General features: G+C 40.9%; 1 protein-coding gene and 1 pseudogene across 1 annotated transcript in view; one reads left to right on the forward strand and one right to left on the reverse strand.

Moving 5' to 3' along the window:
* Positions 1 to 26,197, forward strand: part of CTNNA3 (catenin alpha 3) — a 1,794,797-nt gene that overhangs the window by 60,876 nt on the left and 1,707,724 nt on the right. Inside the window, exon 3 of the mRNA XM_075534447.1 lies at positions 10,430 to 10,596. Coding sequence (XP_075390562.1) covers positions 10,430 to 10,596 — 167 coding nt within the window. The remainder of the gene's footprint in view (positions 1 to 10,429; positions 10,597 to 26,197) is intronic.
* Positions 809 to 7,600, reverse strand: LOC142429538 (U3 small nucleolar RNA-associated protein NOL7 pseudogene; annotated as a pseudogene).

The raw sequence follows: 26,197 nt of genomic DNA on the forward strand, positions 1-26,197 counted from the left end.
GGATGGAAACTGTGTCATGTACAAGCCCAGAGGCAATTGTCTTTGAGTTGATTCTGGTAACCCTATGGAAGTAAAACTCCATAGGTTTACCAATGTCATACATCTTTATGGAAGCCAACTACCTCACTTTTTTCTCTCTTCAGGTGGTTAGTGGATTTGGGTTAACAGTTCAATGCTTACCCATTGCACCATCTAGGTGCCTAGTATCATATAAAGAACAGCAACATTTTTTTTAAGGACATCACTTCCTTGGTTATTACCAGTCATGTAAACTGACCAAAAGTCAAATGAAGCCATGCAACTTGATAACTGGATCCTTTGACTTGGTGATGGAGATGTTGGTTTTGGACACCAATGCTTGAACCTTCTCTAAAAGGCAGAGTTATCTGTGATTCGGTCCTCATTCTTAGTGTCCGTCATTGACGAAGGACCCTCTGGTGGTATAGAGGGTTACATGTTAGACTGCTAACCAAAAGACCAGCAGTTGGAACACCCTGCCCGGTGCAATGGAGCCGGATGAGGACACTGTCCTAGAGGCCACTGTGAATCCAAGGTGACTGATGGAAGAGAGCATCCCAGTGAAGGTACAGAGCACTATTCTGAGAAACAACTTCTCACTTGAGGCCACAGCATCTGAGGGCTTCGGCTCAGTTGGAAGACTTCACAGACAGCCATCTTGTCCTCTTTTTTCATCAGGGGGGAGGGGGAGCAGGCAGCAGTGCAGATGCAAAGGAGTGCTGGTCCTGGTGTGTGTACTGCCTGTATTCCTCTCAAAAGTTAAACTGTAGACACCAGAAAGTACTGATTGTTACCTCCGATCTTTCCCAGATGCCGCCTTCTTTCTGAACATCCAGCGCCTTTTGAACCTCTGGGCATTTTTTTTTTTCTGGGCTCTCCAGACAGTGGTCAGGAACTGGGCAGCGGCTTTTTTCACAGGCAATCTCTTGTTGGCCAGAGACAGGAACTTGTTGACTGTAGTTCTCTGGCTTCCTGGGCCGTACAAGGAATTTTGTATGAAGGGTTTGGCTGCTTGCTGCCGGAGTCTCTTAGCTCTTGGTCTTTGAGCCTCCCAGCCACATAGCTTTTACTCTGGCCGAAAGACGAGCCTTTTTGCACTTTGGAATTCCTGGCGTCACTTCCTTTCTCACGTTCTGTTTTCTTTTGCAAGTTGACTTCTTTGAGCGTTCCTGGTGATTTCTTTAAGCCAGCTGGAGGAGTTGTGGTTAACTTCTCTAGAACATCGTCTGGAAGGAGTTTTCTCATCTTCTGTTCGATGAACAGCTCCTCGCGCCGTTTCCTCTTCTCCTGCAGGAGAGTTTTGTCCCTGCGCGCGGTCTCCGCACTCGCCGCTCCTCTGCCCTCGCTTCCACCTGGGCACGCGTCCAGGGGCCTCGTTGTCAAAGTCCCCGTGCCTGTCCTGTCCTCGTCTTCCTCCAGCAGCAGGCCATGCTCTGCAGCCTCCTCCGAGACCGGCTGGCCGTCGTCACTATCGTCTCCGCTCGTCACCAGCGCGCGGCCGGAGCTGCCAGGAACAGCAACATTTAAAACATGTTTTATTATGCTTTAGGTGGAAGTTTATATAGCAAAATAATTCCCATTCAACAACTTACTTATAAATTGTTCAATGACATTGGTATCAATTCATGTCATATGCCAGTGTGTAGTGGTTATGCATTGGGCCATGATTCGAGATCAACAGCAGTTCTGCAGGAGAAAGACTGAGCTTTCTATCTCCATACACAGTTAACTATCTCGGAAAACCCACAGGGATTCACTTTCCTTTGCTCCAGAAAAGAAGAGACCAATAGTTGTATCTTAGATGGCCACTTGCAAGCTTTTAAGGCTCCAGGTACTACTCACAAAATTAGGATGTAGAATATTATTCTAATGAAGGAAATTATGTCAATTAGTGTATTTGTCCCATGAGATCGTGGTCTTGAGCCTTCAAGCACAGTAAGTCAATCCCACAAGGTATTTGTTTGTGTCTAGGAAGTATCTCTAACTATGCTCCTTTGTGCGATGTATTCAGTAACCCAAACAAGCATATGCCCTCAAATATAAGCCTATATTTATATATGTGGATAAATTCTTCCATATGACTTTTCATACCAATGTAGCACTTGGATAGAAGGGTGTGTATTTACTTCTATGTGCTGTCTCACACTCAAATGCACCCATTTACATTTTGTTGATGTTATGACTATCGTAGGATTATATGTTTGATAGCATTTGCTGTAATTGTCCTTTATTCCTGCTTACCTCCTAATGTCTTCATTTATCTTGGTCAAATCGTGCTTCCATCCTCCTTATTGTGTATTGCCTTTCTCTTCACTAGAATTATCATATGCTTACAACCTCGTAAGTGATTCTGCCTCTATCTGGCACTACGGGCCCAAGAGGTAGAGAACACTGCCTCCAAAGGAGGGGTGCCAGGCATCCAGTGTTCAATCTACGAGGGTAGGTTTCTAACCTCTGGCGGAGCAAGGACTGCAAAGGGGATGTCACCAGTTGCCTGATGGGGAAGACTGAGGTGGGAGCTGACCACACTTCTGGTCATAGGAAGGAAGTGGGGAACAAGGAGAAAACAGACTCTTTCTGGTTCCAACCAATGGCATGAGTGTTTGTTCCTTCTTAGGTGAACGAAATAAATTATCAGGTCATTGTAAACATTGAACTACTTATTGAAAAAGTTCGAAATGTCCTTGTTGTGTTAGGATAGGGAACAATTCACTAATTCACTTGTGTGCTTATTTGCTATCTCCTACTCCCCAACCCCTGCTTCTTCTACTGCTGGTATTCAATCTACTTTTCTATTATTTCCTTTGAAGCTCGAGGTTCCAGGAAAATCATCAATATCTGTTTTATTTAGCTTTTAATGCCTTTGCTGTAGCAGGCCTGAGTAGCCTTGCTGTCTAGTCAGCCATCATTCCAGACATCCTCCAGTCTGTGGTATTTTGAGGTTGCTTCAATTTCCTCTCTATATGGAATTTTAATAACCATTCCTTTTATTTTCCCTCTTTGATTCCAATTTGTTGCTGTAATTTACACTTAACCTCCTTGTAGTCTTACAGTTTTGATATCTGGCTATGCTGTTGTATGACTTTATCTCAGGCAGTTGTCTGATGTTAATTGTTTCTCTGAATGCCTTCCATTAATATTTCTATAATGCAAAGAAATTCACTTATTTTCTGCTTATCTAGGAAATTCTTAGTTTCACTATTGTTTTGAAACATTTGTGCTGTATATGTGATTCTTGGTTGGCAATTCCTTCAGGATTTTGAATAAACCATCCTATTGTCTTCTTGCCTGACAGATTTCTAAGGAGAAATTAGTATTATTGGTGCCTATTTGTAAATAATATTAACTTATATGAGCTGTTTTCAGAATTCTTTGTCTTTGGAAATTTTGCTCATGATATGACTTGGTGAATTTATTTTGGATTCTATTTTGCATGAAGTTCATTAGGCTTCTTCAATGGACAACTCTTTCTTCTTGATATTTACAATGTTTTCTGTCTTTATTTTTCTTTCTCCTCTTCTGGAATTCACATTAGTCTTAAATTATATCTCTTTAGGGCATCTCATTTAATTCTTAGAATTTCTTCATTTACCTTCATTATTTTTTCTGATTGTTCCATGAACAGATTAGTATCAAAGAATTTTTCCTCTAATTTCCTGATTTATTCTTCCAATGATTCAGTTTTACTTTGGTATCCTCCCATCGTGCTGTTTCTGATATTTTATCAATCTTCTAGTTGTAGTGTTTGTGTGATTTCTAATTGTCTATTGATCTGCCATTTTATTCTTGTACTGTTTTCTTGAATTCCTCTAGGAATTTTTCTTTGCTTTCCCCGTTCTCTTCAAGGATCCTAAATATAGTCTTTTAAATTCCAACTGAGGTCTATTATCCTCATGAAGGCTTTCTCTGCTTTCCATTTTCTTTTCTTTTGCTCTCTTGTTTGAGCCATCTAATCCTATTTTTTCATATCATTTACTGTTGTCTGTTAGTGGGTTAGGCTGAGTTAACTAGAGAAACACATCGAAAAGCCCATACATGTCTAAGAAAGAGCTTTATATCAAGAAGTAGTTATATATCAAGGAAACATCTCAGCCCAGCCCAAATCAAGTCCACAAGTCCAATTCTAGTCCATAAATCCCTCTTCAAGCTCACACAGTCACGCGCAGTGATGCAGTATACAGGAGTATCACAGGCCAGTAGGTTCAAAGTCCTGTGGACCCCATGGTGGTGGCTGCATCTCCAGGGCTCTGGCAGGTGCCAGCACAACCCAACAGCAGGAAGGTGAAGGCAGAGAGAGAAGGGGGAGGTTCCCAGGACCCTTCTTATGAAAAGGCCACACCAACAAGAAGTCACCACCATGCTGTGACCTGATTGAAAGGCTAGACTTCACCACTACACTTTTATATCTTCAAGTTAACATGAAATTATGTAACTTCCACAGAGCACCCCCTGTCAACTTGACACCTTTACACAACTCTTTAGTCATACATAATGTTAAATGAAAAATAAAATCCTTTGTCCCTAAGAGGTTAAAACTAAAATGCATACAACTGAAAATATGCCAGCCCAATTTAAACATAATTTTCTACAAGTGAACAAAAAATATTCTATGCCTAACAATTGCAATTATGTGAAAACCTACACCATAATTCTATCAAAATATTTCACCATCCACAAAAGTTTGTAAGCTAGCCACTTCATGCCTTTAGCCCCAATTTGGGGTATCCAATTTGGGGTATCCAATTTTTATACTGCCCATTTCTATCAACCCAGTGCTCTGAGACAAGCATGCTCTTTGATGTAAAGAATCTTCATTCCAGTTGGAACCTTGTGAGTCTGCATCCATAAACAAAGTCAAATCAGGACAGGGTCTCCATAAAGTCAGCAGCAATATGCACCAATTCACAGGCTCAAAAATCTTACCATCATCTGGTTGGGTTCTAGTCAACTAAATGTGGGGTGTATCACTTAGCCCATTGGCCACCTCGTCTTTCCACCATAGGCCCCATCACAAATTCTCAACAATCCTAGTCCCCTTGCTAGGATAGGTAATGCCATAGACTTAGGTTTCACATAATTCTTTAAACTTCACACGAGCCAACCTGCTCTCGTCTCTTCTCTAGTCCCTAAAACCAGGTCCATGGGTGTCAGTGGCTGGACCCAACCTGTCACTATATTGCTGCTTTTCTCCCATGTCCACTCAACATGTGGATCCAGGTGGTCACTTAGAGAGCTTTTGAAGCTGACAACAATAGGTAGAAGCAATCAGTAAATCCTAGTACATCCAGATCCTAAACAGACTCTTAAAACAGCCAAATTCAATCTGTATCTAAACGATCCCATCATATACAATCAAGCCAAGGCCAGGCCTTCTGTCAGCCATTTTGACAAAGCAGCATGGTCTCAGAGATGTTCAAGGAGGCAGTTTCACACCCTGAGGTCAAAATTTATATTTATCACGTTTATTTTTTGCCATTTCAAACAGAAATAACCAAGAACACAACCAAAGAAAAGAATCAAAACTTTACCTTCCCATGTTCTTTCCAAACAACAACTGAGTAAACCACATGGACATATCTGAACTCTGGCTAGACAAAGAAGAAAAGCTGAAATAAGGCAGAGGTCAGACAAGCCTCTACTCTCCACCTTCCTGATTTGTTTCTCTAGTACCCCACTCCAAGGTACCATAGTGTGTTAGGTCGATTTTAAGATCACAGGCAGAGGGGTGTCACGTATGGCTGTCTCAATGGTGGTGGACACATCTCCAAGGATCTGGTAGGTCCCAGCATGGCTCACCAGCAGGAAGGTGAAGGCAGAGAGAGAGGGGGGAAGTTCCAGGACCCTCTGTGGCAGTTACATAATCTCTTGTCAACCTGAGTGAAGGGGTGGAGTCTAGCCTGTCAGTCAGGGCATAGCCATTAAGGCCTCTGTGTGGGCATGACTTTCTCCTGAGGACACTGGGAGCTCCTGTATTCCTCCCTGGAGGTGGGACATGCACTCTCTCTCTGCGAGATATTCTTGTTGACAAGTCACATGGAGCTACACTGATGGAGCCAGAGCCCTGGAACTGGAGGAGCCATGTGGAGACCTGTCACTGTTGAGATCTTTCCCCCACTGCTGGATCCACAAGACTTTCTACCCACTCACCTGTGATCTTCCTGCGTTTGGTGTCATTATGTGTGTTGTGTGAGTCTGAAGAGGAATTTATAGACTGGTATTGGACATATGGGCTAATATCAGACTTATGGACTTGTTCTAGACTGGGCTGGAATGTTCTCTTAATATATAATTACTCTTTTATATAAAATTGTTTCTTATATCCAAACAAGTCTCCCTGGATTTGTTTCTCTAGTCTACCCAGACTAACACACCCTCCTTATGAGAAGGCCACACCCACAAGGAGTCACCATCAGCCTGTGACCTGTGTATAGGTGCCACTCCTATACTTTTATATTTTCATGTTGACATGAAAATATGTAATTACCACAGGTATTAAGGTGTTATGTTATTTATATATTTATTGGTGGATTACATGTTTGTTTGTTTTGCCGTGATTTTTCCTTTTGTTTTGTTTGAGCAGGGTAGATATGCTTCACCAATTATTGGTTTGTGGCATGGGAGCACTGTTGCTGGATGGGTAGGGTGATGCTGAGGGGGTAAATTTTGATAGGTATGCATCACTGATCACTGGTAGGTTGGCCAGTGCCAGGGGATGAGTGGGTGCTGTTGCTAATTTTTGCTTCAGTGGCATAGGAGTGTGTTCAACCACCTACAAGGGTTTAGGGCAGAGGGTGTTGCAATACATGAACAAGTGGTAGGGGTGTTGAGTAGGGGTAAGGGGACTCTTATCACAGTCCCCACGTGGGCAGAAGAGAGGTGGATGTTTTTATGCCATTGGTTACAGGGAATATGGGGACAGGGAGCACATTCCTCTGGACAGGTGCAGGGGCTGGGGCATTGCCTATAGAACACAGCCAGCAAAAGGACTTGATCTCAACCAAAATGAGGGTGAGTGATGGCTCCCTGGAATCTGGTCAGATGAAGCACCTCCTATTGGCACTCCATTACTCTATTATTCCATATGCGCCACTCATCCTAATTGTCAGGGATTTCCACGGCTTAGCGGGCCTTTCCCTGTTTCCAGACTCCTTCCAGCTCTGTTTTCAGCAGGATCTTAGAGCTCTCACACACCTTCCTGTGCTGTCCCTGCTTAGATCTGGTGCATGTCCTGCTTAACTTGCCTCACCTTGGGGCTGTCTACACAATATCGCCTACTGGGAATGCCGTGACGTTGCCTTTCTGTACTCCTTACCCAAGTATTTCTGTGCTTGCTTTGTCTCAAGATTGCAACACTGCACTGGGCCGACTGACCTACATTTCTACTGCTCACTGTTCGTTTGTTCATTTTCTCTTTCCAGTCAATGCTTGATTTAATTCTCAGTCCCTTTTTTTTTTTGATGCTTAAGGTATTAGGACTGTCATCTGTATTTGTTTCAGTTGATTTCTTGGGTCTTCGGTGCAGAGGTATGGCATTGTGACTGCCTTCGTCCCCTGTGCTGCTACAATAAGTGATGAGGAGCATTATGATAGGGCAGCATAGAAATCCACTACAGTACACGGGGAAGAGCTTTCCGCAGAAATGGGGGTCTAAGGCCTCCTAGAGAAAGTGATGGTCAAGCTGGGATCAGAATTATGGGATACCAGCTGGAAAAAATCTGGAGTATTAAAAAACCTGTAATAGTAAGTTTACTTACTGCACCTTTATTAATGTATTCAGACTGATTTATTCCCCTTTACAGCAGTGTCTACCTGACTCACTCTTTATGATAATACCTGAATAGAGACAGAGCCTTTAATAACATTCTTCATGATAATACCTGAATGGAGAAGGAGACTTTAATAGATTTTTTAAATTAGTTTTTTCCCCTCAGTGGGGCTCTTTCAGCCAGTTGTTCAATATTCCAACATGTTTGGAGTTAGGAACACATAATTCTCTTTTGATAGATATTTTGCTTTAGTATATGAAGTCAAAGACAATATTCTACAAAAACTATTCTAATTTTTCAATTCAGAGTAACAGCAAGGAAATATCATCTTTTTGCGGGAATTCATTTGCTCTCTACATCTTGGAGGTCAGTTTATGTTTTCGCAATCTCCCAGAAGCAATTCTAACTTGCAGAGAAGCATGCAAAAATCAACTGTTTACTGGTCTCAACATATTAACATTTTGACTAAAAATTTCCTGAAAAAAGACAAAAACAGAAAACAACTAAAAGAAGTCCCTGAGTGTTACAAATGTTAACCAAGATATTGGTGATGTAAATCCACCTGGAGACGACTCAGACAGAAGGCCTGGAAGTACGCTTCCAAAGGTTACATCACGACAGAGCAACTCTACTCTCCACCCAGGGGCTTAGCCTATACCTGATAGCAATTAGTTGGTTGGAGTTGGATAGCCATACAATTCAATTAAGTAGGCATTAGAAAGAATAAAAATACTGCCTAATCAAGTTCTTACTAAATGTCGAGCACCGTCTTGTTGGTCTTCATAAAAATGTAGGTATTATTACTATCATCCTTCTTACAAATGAAGAAAATGCATCATAAAGAGGTTAGGTGACTTGTTCCGGGTAGCAGGACACTGAACCTGGCAGACTGGTTCCAGAGTCCATGCTGTTGGTTACTGAGCGAATAATTCTTCCTGGTCACTCAATGTAGCAAGAAGATAAGTAGGTAAGTGAAAAGAGACAATTGTAGAAAGTATGAATAATATGATCCCATGTGTGAAAAGGATACACATGTATTACATCTTCTTTATTTACACACTTTCATTGATCACTTGTACAATATCTGAATGTGTTATGTTTCTGATTTTACCTCGGTTCTTGCTCACAATGTGGAAAGAATTCACGCTCAGAAGCATTTTTGTAATCCGAGTGATTTGTATGAGGGAAAGGAAAGTTTTAAGTTTTACAGTCCCCAAAAGTACACACTCTTTCTGGAAAGCGTACAAGGCTACACGGGAACCACGGGGAGTTCGTGACTGAATGTGAACCTACATGAAAAGAATGCTGAAAGAGGAGCTGAGACCACCCAGTGGGACCAGAAAATCCCGAGGCCCAGAGAGCCTGCAGGAGTGTGAGCCCTGCGGGATTGAGTTTAGGCACACCTGTGTGATGTTATGTATTTAGGTTGTCGCCAGGTTTAGCTTCACCTGCGCCTGGGTGGCTTTAGTCTGAGCATGCTCAGTTCCGATTTTTCTATAGGTGTCTAATGGGTGCCTCATGTCCGCGCAGCCCCTTTATTGTGGCCCCAGGCAGGCAATTGAGGAGACAACCTCTTCTTTATCCCTTTTCTGGCCACCTAGCATATAGGTATTTTCTTGGACATAAAATATCTATCACATGCAATTTCAGTACAGATGTATAAGGAATAAGAGGAGTATTTATGGAAATGACCCAACCCAACCCATTCCCCTGCAGTTAAGTTGATTCCCACTCAGTGATCCCAAAGGACGGAGTCAAACTGCTCCATTGGGAGCCGTTTTCGAGAGTGTAAACCTTTATAGGAGCAGGCTGCCTTGTCTTTGTTCAGTGGAGTGAACTGTGGGACTTGTGGTTAGCAGCCCAACGCTCAGCTCACTGTGCCACCAGCGCTACTGAAAACATTTTTTTCTTGATAGCCACTGATAAATTTGAAAATAATGTTTTCATAATGAAACGCGTTTCAATTAAAAAGAATTTAAATCATCGTGAATGTGGTAATTCTCTAGCAATTATGTTACAAGAACGGAGAGGAGGAACTTTCATTTTATGCCCTCTGAACTGTGAACATTACACAATATATTACTACACATTTTTAAGAAAACCTTTCTTAATTATAAAACTTAAAAAAATGGGAAAGTTATTTCTTTAGTAATTATGTACTATGAAACATTATTTCTATGACTAATAATAGGCTATAGTTTATTACTTGATTAACTTATCATAAATCTGTGTTTGCTAACCTGCCTTATCTTCAGAACTGACTCTTTTCTAATATCAATTGAATTGGAAATGAAGGTTTATCTTATTTTTATAAATAGAATTGTTTCCTGTTGAAGTCTTAATAATGAAGCCATTCACAACAAATGAGTTGGCCAGGGCAGAAGCTGACAGCAAATTTACTACATGTTGCTAGTCAATTGGTGACAGTTTTCATAAAGGAAGATACTATCATGCTGGCATTTATAAAAGAAAATGTCAATTTGAAATTGCATTGTTTATGAAGGGACAATATTTTCATGCTAACTAACAGTATTTAAATATTTTTCTTTGTCACTAAACGTGCTTAGGGTTAGATTGGTTGACAAATGTTGACATAGGCATAGCTGAAACTTAACAATATGACTTCCTTGGGAATTGTTTTCCAGGTGAAGCTCTGAAAATATCAGCTGCAAGATTTACAGACGACCCCTGTTACCTCCCCAAAAGGGAAGCTGTGGTCCAAGCTGCCCGGGCCTTGTTGGCTGCAGTAACCAGGCTCCTTATCCTCGCAGACATGATCGACGTCATGCATCTCTTGCAGCACGTGTCAGCAGTAAGTAAAATACGGCTTCATTTACCTTGGTGTGGTTTTGATTTCTAATTTCATTGTGGTGTCAATTCTAGTGCATCTGGGTCTCATCCTTATTACTTAACATCACCCATCAGAAGCTGACTGGATCAGATGGTGAAAATTAAAAGAACTATGTCAGAAATGAATATGAAAGTCAGTGGGAAATTGGAAAACAAGGTGGCCTACTGATAAAAAAATGGCTATGAGAAAGTTTTAGGTTTTTGCCCATTTAAATATGTCCTATGTGTTTACAATTTATTAAGACTCTATATATGTATGTATACCTTTTTATCATATTTCTTCAAAATTTCTTATATTTCTGCTACAAATTACAAATAATTTGAAAAAGCAAATCTTTAAAATTTAAGATCTTTAAGCTTAGAAAGTTATCCTGGTTTGTAAAGGAATATTATTTTGATATCTCTTCTTGTTCCTAGATAAAGTGTTTGCATTTGGTCTGTGACATTAGACTGTCATAATCTATTGAAACATATATAAATGGATATAATATGTGTACAGATTTGGCGGATCCTCACTTATTGACATGATTAGGTTTTCCATAGCAGGTCATTATTTTTAAAAATCAGTATTATGCAAAAATGGAGGTTCACCACATCAGATTACAAAATGCAAATACATCCATATATAACTGCCAAGCCCTAAGAATCATGATTCTGTCAAGTTGACACATAACCTTAAGCATCAAAACCAGTACTGCTCTCACTTTGTACCTTGTTGTTTGTGTTAGTCTGGATACTTTAGAGAAACAAATCCACAGAAACACATATGTATAAGAGAGAGTTTTATATAAAGGTTAAGTGCACATCAAGAAATCATCCCAACCCAGTGCTGCCCAAACCCACAACAGCAGCATTAACCCATATGTCTGACATTAATCCACAAAGTCCTCCTCCATCTCACAAAGCACACTATGATACCAACTGCAGGAGGAAATCCTAGTCAGTGAGCGTGTAAGCATCTCGGCGCTGGCACGGGTCTCCACACAGCTGCCCCAACACCCAGGGCTGCATCGGGGTAGGTCCCCCATGTGGCTTTTCCTCAGGGATGTCTTGCAGGAAGTGAGCCTTGCCAGCTGAAGCAGGGAACTGGCTAAGGCAGCTGCACCCTGGTCTGACCATCAGAAAGCAAGGGACCCGAGAACTAGAAAGGCAAGACTCACTGAGCCATTTTATCGTCCAGGTTGGCAAGATAAAATAGCTCAGTGTTCATTACTAGTAGTTGTACAAAATCAATGAACAAAATATTCAGATTTTGTACAGCTAGTAGTAATGTAGATTTCTTTTAACTGTTGTCTTAAATGACAAGTGTTGGATAACAAGCTAGTCGATAATTTAGGAATAGGTGTATATTTAAACTATGCAATAATCCAGGCAGTAAAATATTCTGCTGGCTCTGTTTTTCTAGACAAATCCATTTAGAACACATTTAGTAAAAGGAGAATGTTATTAAAGCTTTTGTCATTTTCTCAACTTATTTAGTTTGGCTGAGCCATTAAGTCTGCACAGAACATCTCAGAGTATCTGCTTTATCTCCCACTTTAAATAAGACCCCTACATTTCTGTCAATAAATACATCCATGTTTTCAGAAAGATTCTTAGTGATTGTAACATTACTACTCCATTAAGCAAATAACCTTGTCAAAATAGTTTTCTCTAATTGCTGAACTAAACCTATCTTCCCCTCGTTGTCTTATTCACGCCTGCTTATTTCAGCACTAAAGGAGAACGGCTGCCTTTGTACTTCTTATACTCCTCCTCTTTTGATGGGCTTACTACTGTCAAGAAAACTTTCTAACACGCTTCTCCCTTTGTGTTTGGTTTACCGTAGCTTTGTAGGACAAGTTTTATGTCTTATCAACAGCATATACCTAGTATTGAGTTTGCAGATAAGCTAATGGAATGATAGTTCTTGCTGTAACTTGGCTATTTATTTGTTCTATAACTTTAGTCAAATACATAAACACTTCAGAGACATGTTTCCCCCCCCCCCTCATGTGTGCACACAGGTACTAATGAATGCTGCAAACAATAATGGCTATGAAAGATTCAATGCTAAGTAATTCCTAGTTCTATGTTCAGATTTGTTGAAGCAAAACATTATGAAGATGGCTTTGTAAGGTGAAAACTACCACCTTCATAATCAAATAAGAGGCATTAAAAATGCACAACCATCTTCATGCCAATTCAGTTAAGTCCTCATGACAGTTCACACTGTTTCAAACCAGCACAGGGGAAGGTCACATGTCTGACTTCCTCTGCCTATTCCCATGAAGCAGGGCTCAGACATGCCTCTATCTCCCACCCTTCTTTACCATATTCTGACATGAACCATCACTCTCCTGTCACTCTTGTTCCGCTGGGTAATTTGTTCCAATGGTCACACAAAACTCACATACAATACTCACAATTAAGGCGGTATGTTAGGGGAGTTAACAGGTTACCAACGTTAGCATCAGTAGACAGTATGTGGTCATTGGTTCCCAGCAATACCTCTTCTCAGTCAGCCGCCAAGTGTCTCTCTTGTTGGTCCTCAGCCTCTCAGTGCACTGGTCCCTTTCCCCTGCTTTTGTGAACCAGGAAGCCTGCCTGCCGCTCTGCTTCACAGGCCCATAACTGATGCTCTTCCTCTGTACTGTCTCCTGGTCTCCTTGGCTCAGCAGCTGGTCTCCGCCTTTGCTCTGCTCCACATCCTCTGTGCCACAGTCTCTGGCGTGTTGGCTTTTGACACTTGAGACAGAGATCTTCAATGTATTCTTATTCTGATGGTCCTGGATTTTCACTTTCTGCTCCTGGTTCAAAGATAGCTTCCCCTTATCGCCGAGGTGGGGATTGGGTATGGGTGGTGGTGGTGGTGGTGGAGTGAGGGCATGGTAACTAAAAGTGACCAATCTGCTTTATTAATGTTACACATTTTATAGAGTGGACAGATAGCAGCAGCACTACAGCCCTTTCTGGGATCTCCTAAAGGACTGTGGTGAAGGGAAATCTTCCCAATGGGCAGAACTTCGAGCAGTGCACCTGGCCGTTCAGTTTGCATATAAGGAAAAATGGCCAGATGTGAGACTATATACTGATTCATGGGCTGTGGCTAATGGCTTGGCTGGATGGTCAGGGATTTGGAAGGACCATGATTGTAAAATTGGTGACAAGGAGGTGTGGGGAAGAGGTGTGGGGAAGATAGACATCTCTGAATGGGCCAAGAAAGTAAAGGTATTTGTATCTCACGTGAATGCTCACCAAAGGGTTACCTCTGAAGAGGAGGACTTTAATAATCAAGTGGATAAGATGACAAGCGCTGTGGAGACCGGTCCTCCTCTTTCCTCTGCCACTCCTGTTATCGCCCAATGGGCACATGAACAAAGTGGACATGGTGGCAGGGATGGAGGTTATGCATGGGTACAGCAACATGGACTTCCACTCACCAAGGCTGAGTTGGCCACTGTCACTGCTGAGTGCCCCATTTGCCAGCAACAGAAACCAACAAGTCCAAGATATGGGACCACTCCTTGGGGAGATCAGCCAGCAACTTGGTGGCGAGTTGATTACATAGGACCACTTCCATCATGGAGGGGACAGCGTTTGGTTCTTACTGGAATAGACACCTACTCTGGATATGGATTTGCCTTCCCTGCACGTGATGCTTCTGCCAAAACTACTATTCGTGGACTTACAGAATGCCTCATCCACCGGCATGGCATCCCACATAGCATTGCTTCAGATCAAGGAACTCACGTCACAGCAAATGCAGTGCGGCAATGGGCCCATTCCCATGGAATCCACTGGTCGTATCATGTTCCTCATCATCCTGAAGCTGCCGGCTTGATAGAACGATGGAATGGGCTCCTAAAGACACAATTACGGCGCCAACTAGGTGGCAACAACTTGCAGGACTGGGGCAATGTTCTCCAGGAAGCTGTATATACTCCAAACCAGCGGCCAACATATGGTGCTGTGTCTCCAATAGCCAGAATTCATGGGTCCAGGAACCAAGGGGTGGAAGCTGGGGTGGTACCACTTACTATTACTCCTAGTCATCCCCTTGCAGCATTTTTGCTTCCTGTCCCAGCAACCCTGTTTTCCTCAGGCCTGGAGGTCCTGGTCCCGAAGGAAGGAACTCTCCCACCTGGAAACACAGCACGGATTCCACTGAACTGGCAGCTGAGAATGCCCCCTGGGCACTTTGGACTTCTCATGCCTTTGGATCAACAGGTCAGGAAGAGTGTCACAGTACTAAGTGGTGTGATTGATCCTGATTACCAAGGAGAAATTGGACTGGTGCTACATAATGGAGGTAAAGAAGAATATGTCTGGAATCCAGGAGATCCCATAGGCCAACTCTTAGTGTTACCATGCCCTGTCATTAAAGTAAATGGTAAGTTGCAGCAACCCAATCCTGACAGGACTTATAATGACCCAGACCCCTCAGGAATAAAGGTCTGGGTCACCCCACCAGGCAAAAAAACCATAGCCAGCCGAGGTACTTGCTGAGGGCAAAGGTAATACAGAATGAGTAGTAGAAGGTAGTTCTACCTATCAATTACGGCCATGTGATCAATTGTAAAAACGAGGTTTGTAATTGCCAATGTATTTTCTTTTTATGTGCTTATTACATATCTTTCCTTTGTTCAGGTATGATATATCAGATACAATTGGACTCAGTGTGCTTTCATTTATATGTATGATAGGTGATTGATGATAAATATAAGTGTGATTTCATTAATCTCCTGAAATTATATACATATATATGGCTAAAGAATTGTGTACAGGTGCCAGGTTGGCAAGGGGTGGGTGGATTGAGGCAGTTTTTTGTGCCAGCCTGGCTGATAAACACGTGGGATTAATTGAAGGGCGGAGAGATAAATGGCTTGGCGAGCCTCACCTTTCTTCTATCATCGGACCAGTGTGCGGCTGCCTTGCTTGTTCTGTGCCTCAATTTACAAGCTACGCTACCTGTGGGACACCTAACCTATGGACGTTGTCATTGTAATTTGAGGCCTCTTTAAGACCTGCCTCGCCAGAGAATTGGAATGTACATCTCTGGAGTTGGGGACTGACTGTTGGTGACCTGGTTGACTGTTGGTGACCTGCCTTGCTGTTTGTTGCCTTTGCTGGGATAGCCTAGCTCTCTCTACAGAGGACTACTTGGCGACCCTCAAGACTTGAAGGACTGCCAGTGTCTCACAGCTCTCTCATGGGAGTGAGTTTCACTGAGCCATTTGTACTGCTTTATAATTTAACTTTTCATTTCTTGTATTATATATCTATCTGTATATAATTGAACAGTTCATTTCTTGTGTTAGCTATCTATCTTTATAAATATATATATATATATATATATAAAATTATCAGAAATCTGGTTTTGTCTCTCTAGAGAACCCTGTCTAATACTATATACATAGACACATATTGAATATACACATATTCTACTACATCAGAAGTTCTCAACCTGTGGGTCGTGACCTCTTTGGGGGTCGAACGACCCTTTCACAGGGGTTGCCTAATTCAAAACAGTAGAAAATTACAGTGATGAAGTAGCAACAAACAGAGTTTATGGTTGGGGAGTCACCACAACATGAGGAACAGTAGTAAAGGGTCGGGCATTAGGAAGGTTGAGAACCACTGTACCAGGTGGTAATCAAATGTAGATTTGTTAAGGGAAGAGGCATCCACTTAGATGACATAGATTTCTCTTTGGGACACATGATCTACCTTCTAAAGGTGTTGGCTACTTTTTTATTTCTTGTCCTTGTTTTAAATACAATGTCCCTCCTGCTAATGCTATCTTTGTATTTCATACAGACCTCTGCTTATTCTATACTCTTTCTCCTGCACCCACCACTCTTGTTTCTTTTAATCATTTTACTGGGGGCTCATACAGCTCTTATCGCAATCCATACATCCATCCATTGTGTCAAGCACCTTTGTATATAGTTGCCATCATCATTTTCAAAGCATTTTCTTTCTACTTAGCCTTTGGTATCAGCAATTTATTCCCTCCTCCTTCTTTCCCCATCCTCACTCCCTCATGAACCCTTGATAATTTATAAATTATTATTATTTTTCATGTCTTACATTGGCCAATGTCTCCCTCCACCCACTTTTCCGTTGTCTGTCCCCTGGGAGGGGGTTAATGTAGATCAGGGGTGCTCACATTTTTCAGCATGTGATCTACTTATAAAATGATCAAGTCACAATGATCTACCAATTACAAAAGTGCAAAACATATTTATTTATTCATAAATACACTGAGAATTCTTTATATGTAAAATGTATGTTTATGTACCTTGCATAACCACGTGAGTCCCTATTGCACAACACAATTAACTATGTACATTTTTTGTCATTACCTGAGTTTACTCTGATGACTTTCTCTGAATGGAATGAGCCAGGGATGCATTGTCCGGACAGTGGCTGCTGACCCCCAGCCTCAAGCACACTTCCAAATGATCATCAGTCATGGTGGAATGGTGCTTGGACTTAGTGCTCTTTATGTGGGAAAAGGCTGACTCACATGAATAAATAGAGCCGAATTTGGGTACTTTCCCTCTGCAAGTTAGTTCCAGAACTGTTCGTGCTTTCTGGACTTCAGCTGAATGTTGGCTTATAGTGTCAAAATCTCCCATTCCGTATGAAATTGGTATGTTTTTATCTTCTTACTTGGTCCAGCTCCCCCATTCATTTTAATACCCTTTCTTACATTTAAGAGGAAAAAACCAAGGTCTAAAAATTGGCAACAACTTAGCTTGTCAGTTTTGCTGCACTTAGTGTAGTTGTTTGCTCGTGTGTTTGATACCTAAGATTGCATCTGATTGGCTGTGCTGTATATCAATTAAATGATAGGATTGATGATAGGCTTATGTCTATTTTTTAATGCCATGCAATCTACCCACACTACATTTGTGATCACTAGTAGATTGTGATCGATGTATTGAGCATCCCTCATGTAGATCATTGTGACTGGTTTGCCTCCATTGTCCTCCATCTTCCTCTTCCCCTCCTGGTATGGCTACTGTCAATATCGGTCCCAAAGGGTTTATCTGTGTTTCCAGCTTTTATCTGTACCAGTGTACATGCTCTGGTCTAACCAGATTTATAAGGTAGAACTGGGGTCATGGTAGTGGGGGTGGAGAAGCATTAAAGAACTAGAGGAAAGTTGTATGTTTCAACAGTGCTATACTATATCCTTCCTGACTGGCTAGTCTCTTCCTTGTGACTCTTCTGTAAGGGGATGGCCAATTGTCTACAGATGGGTCTCCATTCTGCACTCCCCCTCATTCGCAGTGATATGATTTTTTTGTTCTAGGTCTTTGATGCCTGATAATTGATCCCATTGACACTTCATGATCACACAGGCTGGTGTGCTTCCTTCATGTGGACTTTGTTGCTTCTCAGCTAGATGGGTCCTTGCTTATCTTCAAGCCTTTAAAACCCCAGATACTATACCTTTTGATAGTCAGGCACCATCAGGTTTCTTCACCACATTTGATTATGCACCCCTTTTGTCTTCAACAGTTGTGTTGGGAAGGTAAGCATCATGGAATGCTAATTTAATAGAACAAAGTGTTCTTCTGTTGAGGTACTTGAAGAGAGCCCCAAGTCTTTCTGCTATCTTAATACTTAATATATAAATATATGTACAAAGATCTATTTCCCTATCATTATATATAAGTATGTTTACATATGTACATGCCTGTATTTAGACCTCTATAAATGCCCATTTGCCTCCTAGTTCTATCCTCTATTTCATTTTACTTTCCTCTTGTCCCACTATCATGTTCATCCTTCATTTGGGTTTCAGTAATTCCTCTCAGTCATATTGCCCTTGATCAAGTCCCACCAGGCATCCTATAGCCTCTTCGCTATCAATTTTAGATCATTTGTTGTTCCCTTGTCCATGGGTTGGTTGACATCCCTCTTTCTATCCCCTGTCTCCCCTTCTCCTGTGTTCCCCCGGAAGCTTTGGTCCTGTTTCTTTCTCCTCTGGATTGTTTATCTCACCTATCTTATCTAGATAGACATGCAGAGACAATAATAAGCACAAAGTCAAGACAGAGCAAAATGAAGCAACAAGAGAAAAAAAATACCCCAAACAACAATAATAATAACAACAACACAACAAAAGAAAAGCCTATAAATAGATCTAGGTCTGTTTGTTGATCTTTAGGAGTGTTTTCAGGTCGAGTCTGATGGGGGTGCAACATCCTGGCCCCAAAGTCTATTTTAGGTATTCCCCGGACACGTCATTGTTTTGCTCCCCTTGCTGCTATTTTGCATGCCCTTAGCATTTGACTCTGGTGTGGTAGGGTCAGGTTGGGCACAGTTCCTGCTGTATCTCCAATGTTGTCCCCCATAGTACTCTGGGTCAGTGAGGAATGTCATGTCTCATGGTGGGGCTGGTTCTGTGATCCTCTCTGTGCATTGGCCACTTTGATCAGGGATGTTGTCCTTGGGGCTTGGTGAGCCAGGGTGTGTTCCGGTCTTCTCTCCTTCCCTCTTCATTAACTCTGATCAGATGTGCCCTCTCCCTGAGCTGTAGCTTCAGTTCTGTCCTCTGAAGTGAATTCTTCTTGTGTGTGAGGGGTGTGTGTGTGTGTGTGTGTGTGTGTGTATCCTCGTAGTTGGGATTGGGGCTGGCCCCGCAGACCTCTCCATTGGTTTCATGCACACCCACCATTTTTACACTGATTCCTATACAATTTTTGAATGTATACGTGATTGCACAGCACAAAAAAATTCCCCAGCTACAGCAATATTTCTTTTAATGCCACCACAATATCCCTTCTGTTCCTTATTATTATTTTTCCAAATTGCAGATTTTATTTTTCTCATTATTAAGGCACATTTCCCTTTAGATGTCATTTAAATGAGATATTATCTCCTCTTTATTAATAGTTCATATCTACATATTTTCTTATCTCTTTATGCTTCCTTATCTTTATGAGGTTTCCCTCTTTCTATTGAGACTGCCCAGAGATATAATTATGATAAAGAGTTTAGTAGAAAATAGACTGGGACCATCAAATAACGTAAGCACGGATCACTGAACAGCTCCCAAAGGAACAGGTAGAATCAAAGAGCACAGAATTGCTATTTGATCAGATTCATTCAGGATTCCTGACTTGGCAATTTTAAAGGTATCTAATTCCTGTAGGCAATATATATTTTCTTCTGTAAAAGCACATCCAACTCAGGAGAGGCCAAAGAAAGAAGTTAGGAAAGGCAATTTGGCTTTTTAACCCCCATTGCTCAGAATATTCTGTGTGAATTTAAGTGAAACAAGTTCTCTCTCTTTGGTACTGTTTTTTTATGTTCTGAACTCCTGTCATGTCTCAGGATCCCATATCCTATTTTATTGACATTTGAATTTTAAAAGGGTTAATTTTGTTTGAGAGGAATAAGGTTTAGGGTTTCCTCCTGTCTTTAGGAATCAGAGGACTGTGGGCAGGGATGTGAATTTTGGCAGCAAGGAGACTTCATTTGGGTCCTAGCTCTGTCCCTTATTAGCTGGGTGATTTGGAGAAAGTTAAAAATCTGTGGGCTTTTGTTGTCTGAGCTCTACAGGTAGTAAAACCTACTTGGAGCACATTGAAAGGCTTTGTGGGAATTAAATATGTAAGATACAATTGTCCCTATTATTGTTGCCGCTGTGTGCCGTTCCGTTGGTTCTGATTCATCGTGACCCTGTCTGCCTGAATAGACCTGCCCTGGAAGCTCTCTTAGGCTGGTAAATACCATGGGCCTTATATAGTTCATGGCAAAGTTCCATTATCTTTCAGCCCCTTTTTTCCAACAAAATTTTTGAAGCTCACTGTAAATATAGGTTCTCTTTTACCTTTCCATTTCCCTCATCCCATTTCCCCTATGGTACCTTGCTATGACTTTTTTGGTCCTGGCATGCAATGTTACACAATTCCTAAATAATGAAAGGGGAATAATTTTATATTTTGAGTTAAACAAACTTTTCCAACTTTTTAATTCATTGTATCATACATTTTGACAGGTAAGGGTCGTTATAGAAAATGAGGTCTGTGCTTAGTAACTTCCATGTCAATATTTAACATTTGCTATGAACATTTTTACAAAGCACTCATGAATGTAATAATAATTATGAATATGAAGATTATTAATAATATTTACAGGAAATTATATATTACTATATTTTCAGCTGACACATTTTTGAGGCCACCTTCTATTATAAAAAGTGGGTATATATCAACAGAAAGACTGGTTAAAACTTTTAATTATTAAAAATGCTAGTAGTTTGTAATTGGAGAAATTACACTGTAATTTAGAGCCACTGACTGACATGTCTTTCTCTGCTCCTCAGCCTTGCAGCTATGCAGTCCCTTTGCCTTTGCTTGCCTTGAACAAGTGTAACAGAGCTTCTTTAGCACTTAGCACCCCGATCAATGAACACAGAGCAATTCCTTTTACAAGTCAGCTTCTTGTCTAAAAGCATTCAGCTAAACTCACTCCATGGTCTGGGAAACCCATCATTTTGGCTCATCATCTGGGTGCTGTGGCTTCTGGTGTCTCTGCCACTTCAGGCAATGATATTGCACATGCTGTCTTGGTGGCTCTTCTTTCTTGATGGCTGCAGTATTCCTCTTACTGTTTATACAAGGCTTCGCTATATACAGAGGAATCGTGAATATGGCAAAAATGCAGTCTTTTGTCCACAGCAGTGCCACTTTTCAGTCATAATTTTTATTTACTCAATCTCATGAGGCCTTATTTTCTCAGTAGAAACAATTATCTGAAGACCTTAAATATCGCTTTATGAAGTATAATTTGCATAACAGAGATCAACTTACTTTTTAGTGTACAGGTCAATGATTTTGAATAAATCTACAGAGTTTGGGAACCATCATTGTGGTAAGCTGAGTTCTCTAGAGAAGCAATGCTAGTGATGCTTATATGTGTATATAAAGAAAGAAATTTATATTGAAAAAGTCATTTGCCTAGCTGTAGAAACGAGGAAGCCCAGGCTGCTTCAAATCCATGGGCCAAAAGGGAAGCTGGAGGGTTTTCCTGGCTGCTGGGGCTGACAAACTCAGAAGCAGGAAACCACAGGCTGGTGGAGGTAGAGGTGGAAGAATCCAAGGTTGGAAGGCAATATGGCAAGCTACTGATAACTGCCAGGGCCAGAGGCAGTATGGTGGGCTGTTGTTTCAATTCCAAAGAACAAGGTTTCCATAAGAAAGACTCAGGATCCTGCCCAAAATGAGCTCTTGGCCTCCCCAGAGTCTGCTGAAACAGGAGTAGCCCACATCTCCGAGGAAACTTACTTCCAGTTGCATCAGGATTGACCTAAGGGGTAGCACTCCACAAGAATCTTCCCACAACTGTTTGGCTGCTCATAGCAGACCCCAACATTGAGTCATGAATACACTTTATTAGATTATATCAAGGAAGAGGCATTAACTGCCAAATTACTGCGAATTCTGGCCCAGACAAGCTGACATAAAACCAAACTATAACAAGCACCATAAGTCTAATTTTAGAACATTTTCATCACCCCGACATGTTGGACCTTATTCCAATTTCTTGTCATTTGTATCATCCCATAGTTGATGATAGGAGTAACAGCAGGAAATATTTTTGAACACTTAAGATACGTAAATAAAAGTCTCTTCCCCGCAGTCTTAGCTAAAATGTCTTTCACAGAGATGATAGCTAATAAACCGTTATTGGACTTGCTGAATACTTACTGACCATCGGAAGGTGTTATGAGTTTGATAACAATGGCCTCTTAGAATTGTATTAAAGGCCCAGTGGTCTACTTTTGAAATATCATCACTGAAAGACCAATGAGAGGAGTCTAGATGGCATGCTGGGGACATATTGCATCTGCCCCTTCCCTCTGCAGCAAAACCAGATACAAATGACAATCTTTCAACTTTGAGCATCAAATGAGAGTAAATAATTAGATTCATGTTTGATTAGAAAGATAAATAGCTATGATTCGTGGATGAAGTACCAATAACACTGTTAAAAAAGTAAAAAGAAAGAAAGCAGCTATTGAGGAAAGAGGGACATGGTGGAAGTCAGACACAATACAGCCATTTGAGAGATAGACACCATACACCAGGGAGGAGAGGCCAAGTTCATGGAATCCCTAGTAAGAGAGAGACACAGTGTAAACAAATTCAGTGAAGCAAGATCAACAGAACATGAGCTAGATCTAAGAAAGGGAAGTGAAGGGAAGCTGGCAAAAACGAAGCCACCACAGAGCAGGGAGGGAATCAGCAAATAAGGATAATGTGCTCACCACTAGTGGTCCCTAGTTGTCGAAGTTAAGGAACCCTCATGGTGTAATGGTTACCGGCTGGGCTGCGATGCGCATGGCCCGCAGTTTGAAACCAGCAGCAGCTCCGAGGGAGAAAAACTGGGCTTTCTACTCACGCAAGCAGTTAGAGCCTCAGGAATCCACAGGGGTCGCGATGAGTCAGCATCAGCTTCCTGGCAGCGAGTGTGGCTTGGAGTTGTTGCGATTGGGGTCTGGGCGAAGAGGAGGCTTTATGAGGGCAAAAGGAATTGGGAAACACGCAAGTCAGAAGAGTGCTGTTATATTGAGGGAACTCGTTAGGAAACAAAATATGTGTAGATGTTGAATGGAAAACCAATTTGCTCAGCAAGCTATCATCCAAACCACCAAAGCCAAACAAACAAACAAACAAAAAAGAACATAAAAATCCCTACGGAGCACAGTTCTACTCTGAGTTCTATGGGATTGCCTCCAGATGAGGTGCCTCAATGGCAGGCATTGGTGAATCAAAATGGTAGACTGTAACTTCTCTTAGGTTATTTCTCTTATTTTTTCCTCATTTCTTTCCCGTCTAGTATATGGCTAGAACCTCAATAAATGTTTTCTGAATGCATTTCTTTCATTTTTTTGCTCAACTAATTTCACAATAGCCTTAGAAAATAAGTATGCAAGGACGTTTTCAAAATTTTTGATAATAAAATTGAGATCAGAGTAGCAGTGATTTGTTCAATGTTACGCAGTTTTTAAGTGGCACAGCAAAGACTTGTGTCCGGACTCCAAGGTCAGTGTGTGTGTATTCCACTAGAGAGGCTATTTCTCTTTTAGATCTTAGCCCAGTTTTGGTCTTAGAGTCATGAATTGCTCTTGACTTCTGTCATCATTCCTTATAGCACCCCCACCCCTAGAAAACAAAAAACAAAACCATTTGAGATATGTTTGTGTATTTTAATTTTCTGCTTCAGCTGTAAACTTCTTTTTAATGAGTTGTATTATCATCTTGTAAGTTCATTTGGAAAATATGTGTGAAAATCAATGGATTAAGTTTTTTTTAATAAGGTTTCATTTTTTGTTTCTCCTAGGTTTCCACATTTAAGTAAGGCAGATTAGTCAATTCTTATGTTTAAAAAATTTCTTTTTACTGTAAACATTAATATTTATAGAGCATGAATACATTGTTCTTTTGACCATTCCTTCTTGCTTTGGCCTCTAGAAATTTTGGCATTGTTTCAGACACACTAAGTTTACACTTGGCGATCCAGCGTTATCTTTTAGGGATTAATCGGGCACTAGGAGTATGGGTTTTCTTTTTGTGTTACAGGAGGCACTCAGAACCACACGTGCACAAAATGCTAAATAAGAAAAAATGACAACCGTTCAGCTGGCTCTTCCTCTGGAGCAATGCTGCATGGTACTTTTTCTGTATTAGAACGAGAAGGCTGTTTGGGTTGTGGAGTCGTCTGGGTGTACGATCTGATTACAAAAGAACCCGGGCACAGACAGTGAGGGGCAGAGAGACTGCTGGCCAGATCACTGCTGCATTATTTTCTGTTGCTTCTGCCAATTCCATCTTGTCCTCTGTGTGCTTCTTCTTGTGCTCAGAATACCCCATGAATGCCCCCAGTTTTCATGAATTCATTGGATGTATATTTTGTATAAAATATTGGCTTTTTTGCTGATGGTGTCGGCTATCAAAAGATATAGCATCTGGGGTCTTAGGCTTGAAGGTAAACAAGCGGCCATCTAGCTCAGAAGCAACAAAGCCCACATGGAAGAAGCACACCAGCCTGTGTGATCATGAGGTGTTGAAGGGATCAGTTATCAGGCATCAAAGAACAAAAAATTCAGATCACTATGAATGAGGGGGAATGCAGTGAATAACGAAGAAAACCCACAATTAGACATGATGACATAGTGTCTACAACAGTGAACTCAAACAAAAAACAATTGTGTGAATAGCAAAGGATTGGGAAACATTTAATTTTGTTCAGTATATAGGAGTCAAAACCAATTCGACTATACCCATAATAACAAGGAGCTGTGGTGGTGTAGGGCTTATGAATTGGGCTGAGGTCTGCATGGTCAGCAGATGGAAATCACCAGCTTTCTACTCCTGTAAACAGTTTCAGTCTTGGAATCCCACAATGAGTCACTATGAGGCAGTAATGACTCAATTGCTGTGAGCTCGGTTTTCTTGATTTTAGTAACAATAAAAAGGATTACAACAGTGTGGTGACAATTTTGAAACTAATGAATTAAACAATCTATTAAATATAATCAAAATATATGTAAATCAATTAAATATAATTTAAAATTATTCAAATAAAGATGATTTATTATACCCCAGAGGGATGATTGACAATGTTTTACTTTTTCATTTGTTTTGTTTTTGTGCTTTTTGTTTTTGTCATAATATGACCGCCAAAGTAAACCAGAGTCCTCCATAACCCTTGAACAAGCAGATGGATTCTGGCTCCCAATTAATTCTAGCCCTAATCCAAGAACAGCTAGTTCTTATAACATGGCCCTGCTCGATACTCACCTTGATGAAGAGATCAGTGAAATAAGGGTGCTACAGCAAATTGTGGTGAAGATAGTTAACCTCACTTTTGACCCAACCTAAATTTGTTAAATATTTCTCACTTGTTCCATGATAGAGATTTCTTTTCTGGCTTTTAAAATACGGATGGTGGTTTTTATGCCACCCTTTATTTTTACATTATTATTATTATTTCTCCTCTCTGTTTCACTTTGTTTTTATTGTTTTTATTAGACTGTCCAGTTTATGAAGCACAGAGGATGCATTGAAGCAGTAACTGATGCTATGGTTTATCAGCTGTGATAGGGAGGGTGAGGGTGAATGCAGGAGGAGGGAGAGATCACCAGAACTGATTGGAGTGATGTATATACAACTCTTTTTGATAGTGACTTAACTAAGGAAGTATATGATGTGTGAATTTTATATCAAGAAAACATAACTAAAAAGAAAAAGAGAAACCAAAATTGACCAATGGTTACCATGGGTGAAGGAGTGTTTTTGCTTAGGGGCATTGAGTTTATGTTAATGGTGATGGAATAATTTGGAAAAGGATATCAATAATGGTTGCACAACAGAGAGTATAATCAATGACACTGAATTATACATGTAGAAGTTGTTGAAGTGGATAATATTTTGTTGTGTATATTTTCGCCCCAATTAAAAAAATAATTGCATGAATAACAATGAATATAAAGAAGAAGAAAATGTTTTAAAATTGCTTGTGGTAATGATTGTACAACTCTTCTTAATATGATAGAA

This window comes from Tenrec ecaudatus, chromosome 16, assembly GCF_050624435.1.
Source record: "Tenrec ecaudatus isolate mTenEca1 chromosome 16, mTenEca1.hap1, whole genome shotgun sequence".
NCBI lineage: Eukaryota > Metazoa > Chordata > Mammalia > Afrosoricida > Tenrecidae > Tenrec > Tenrec ecaudatus.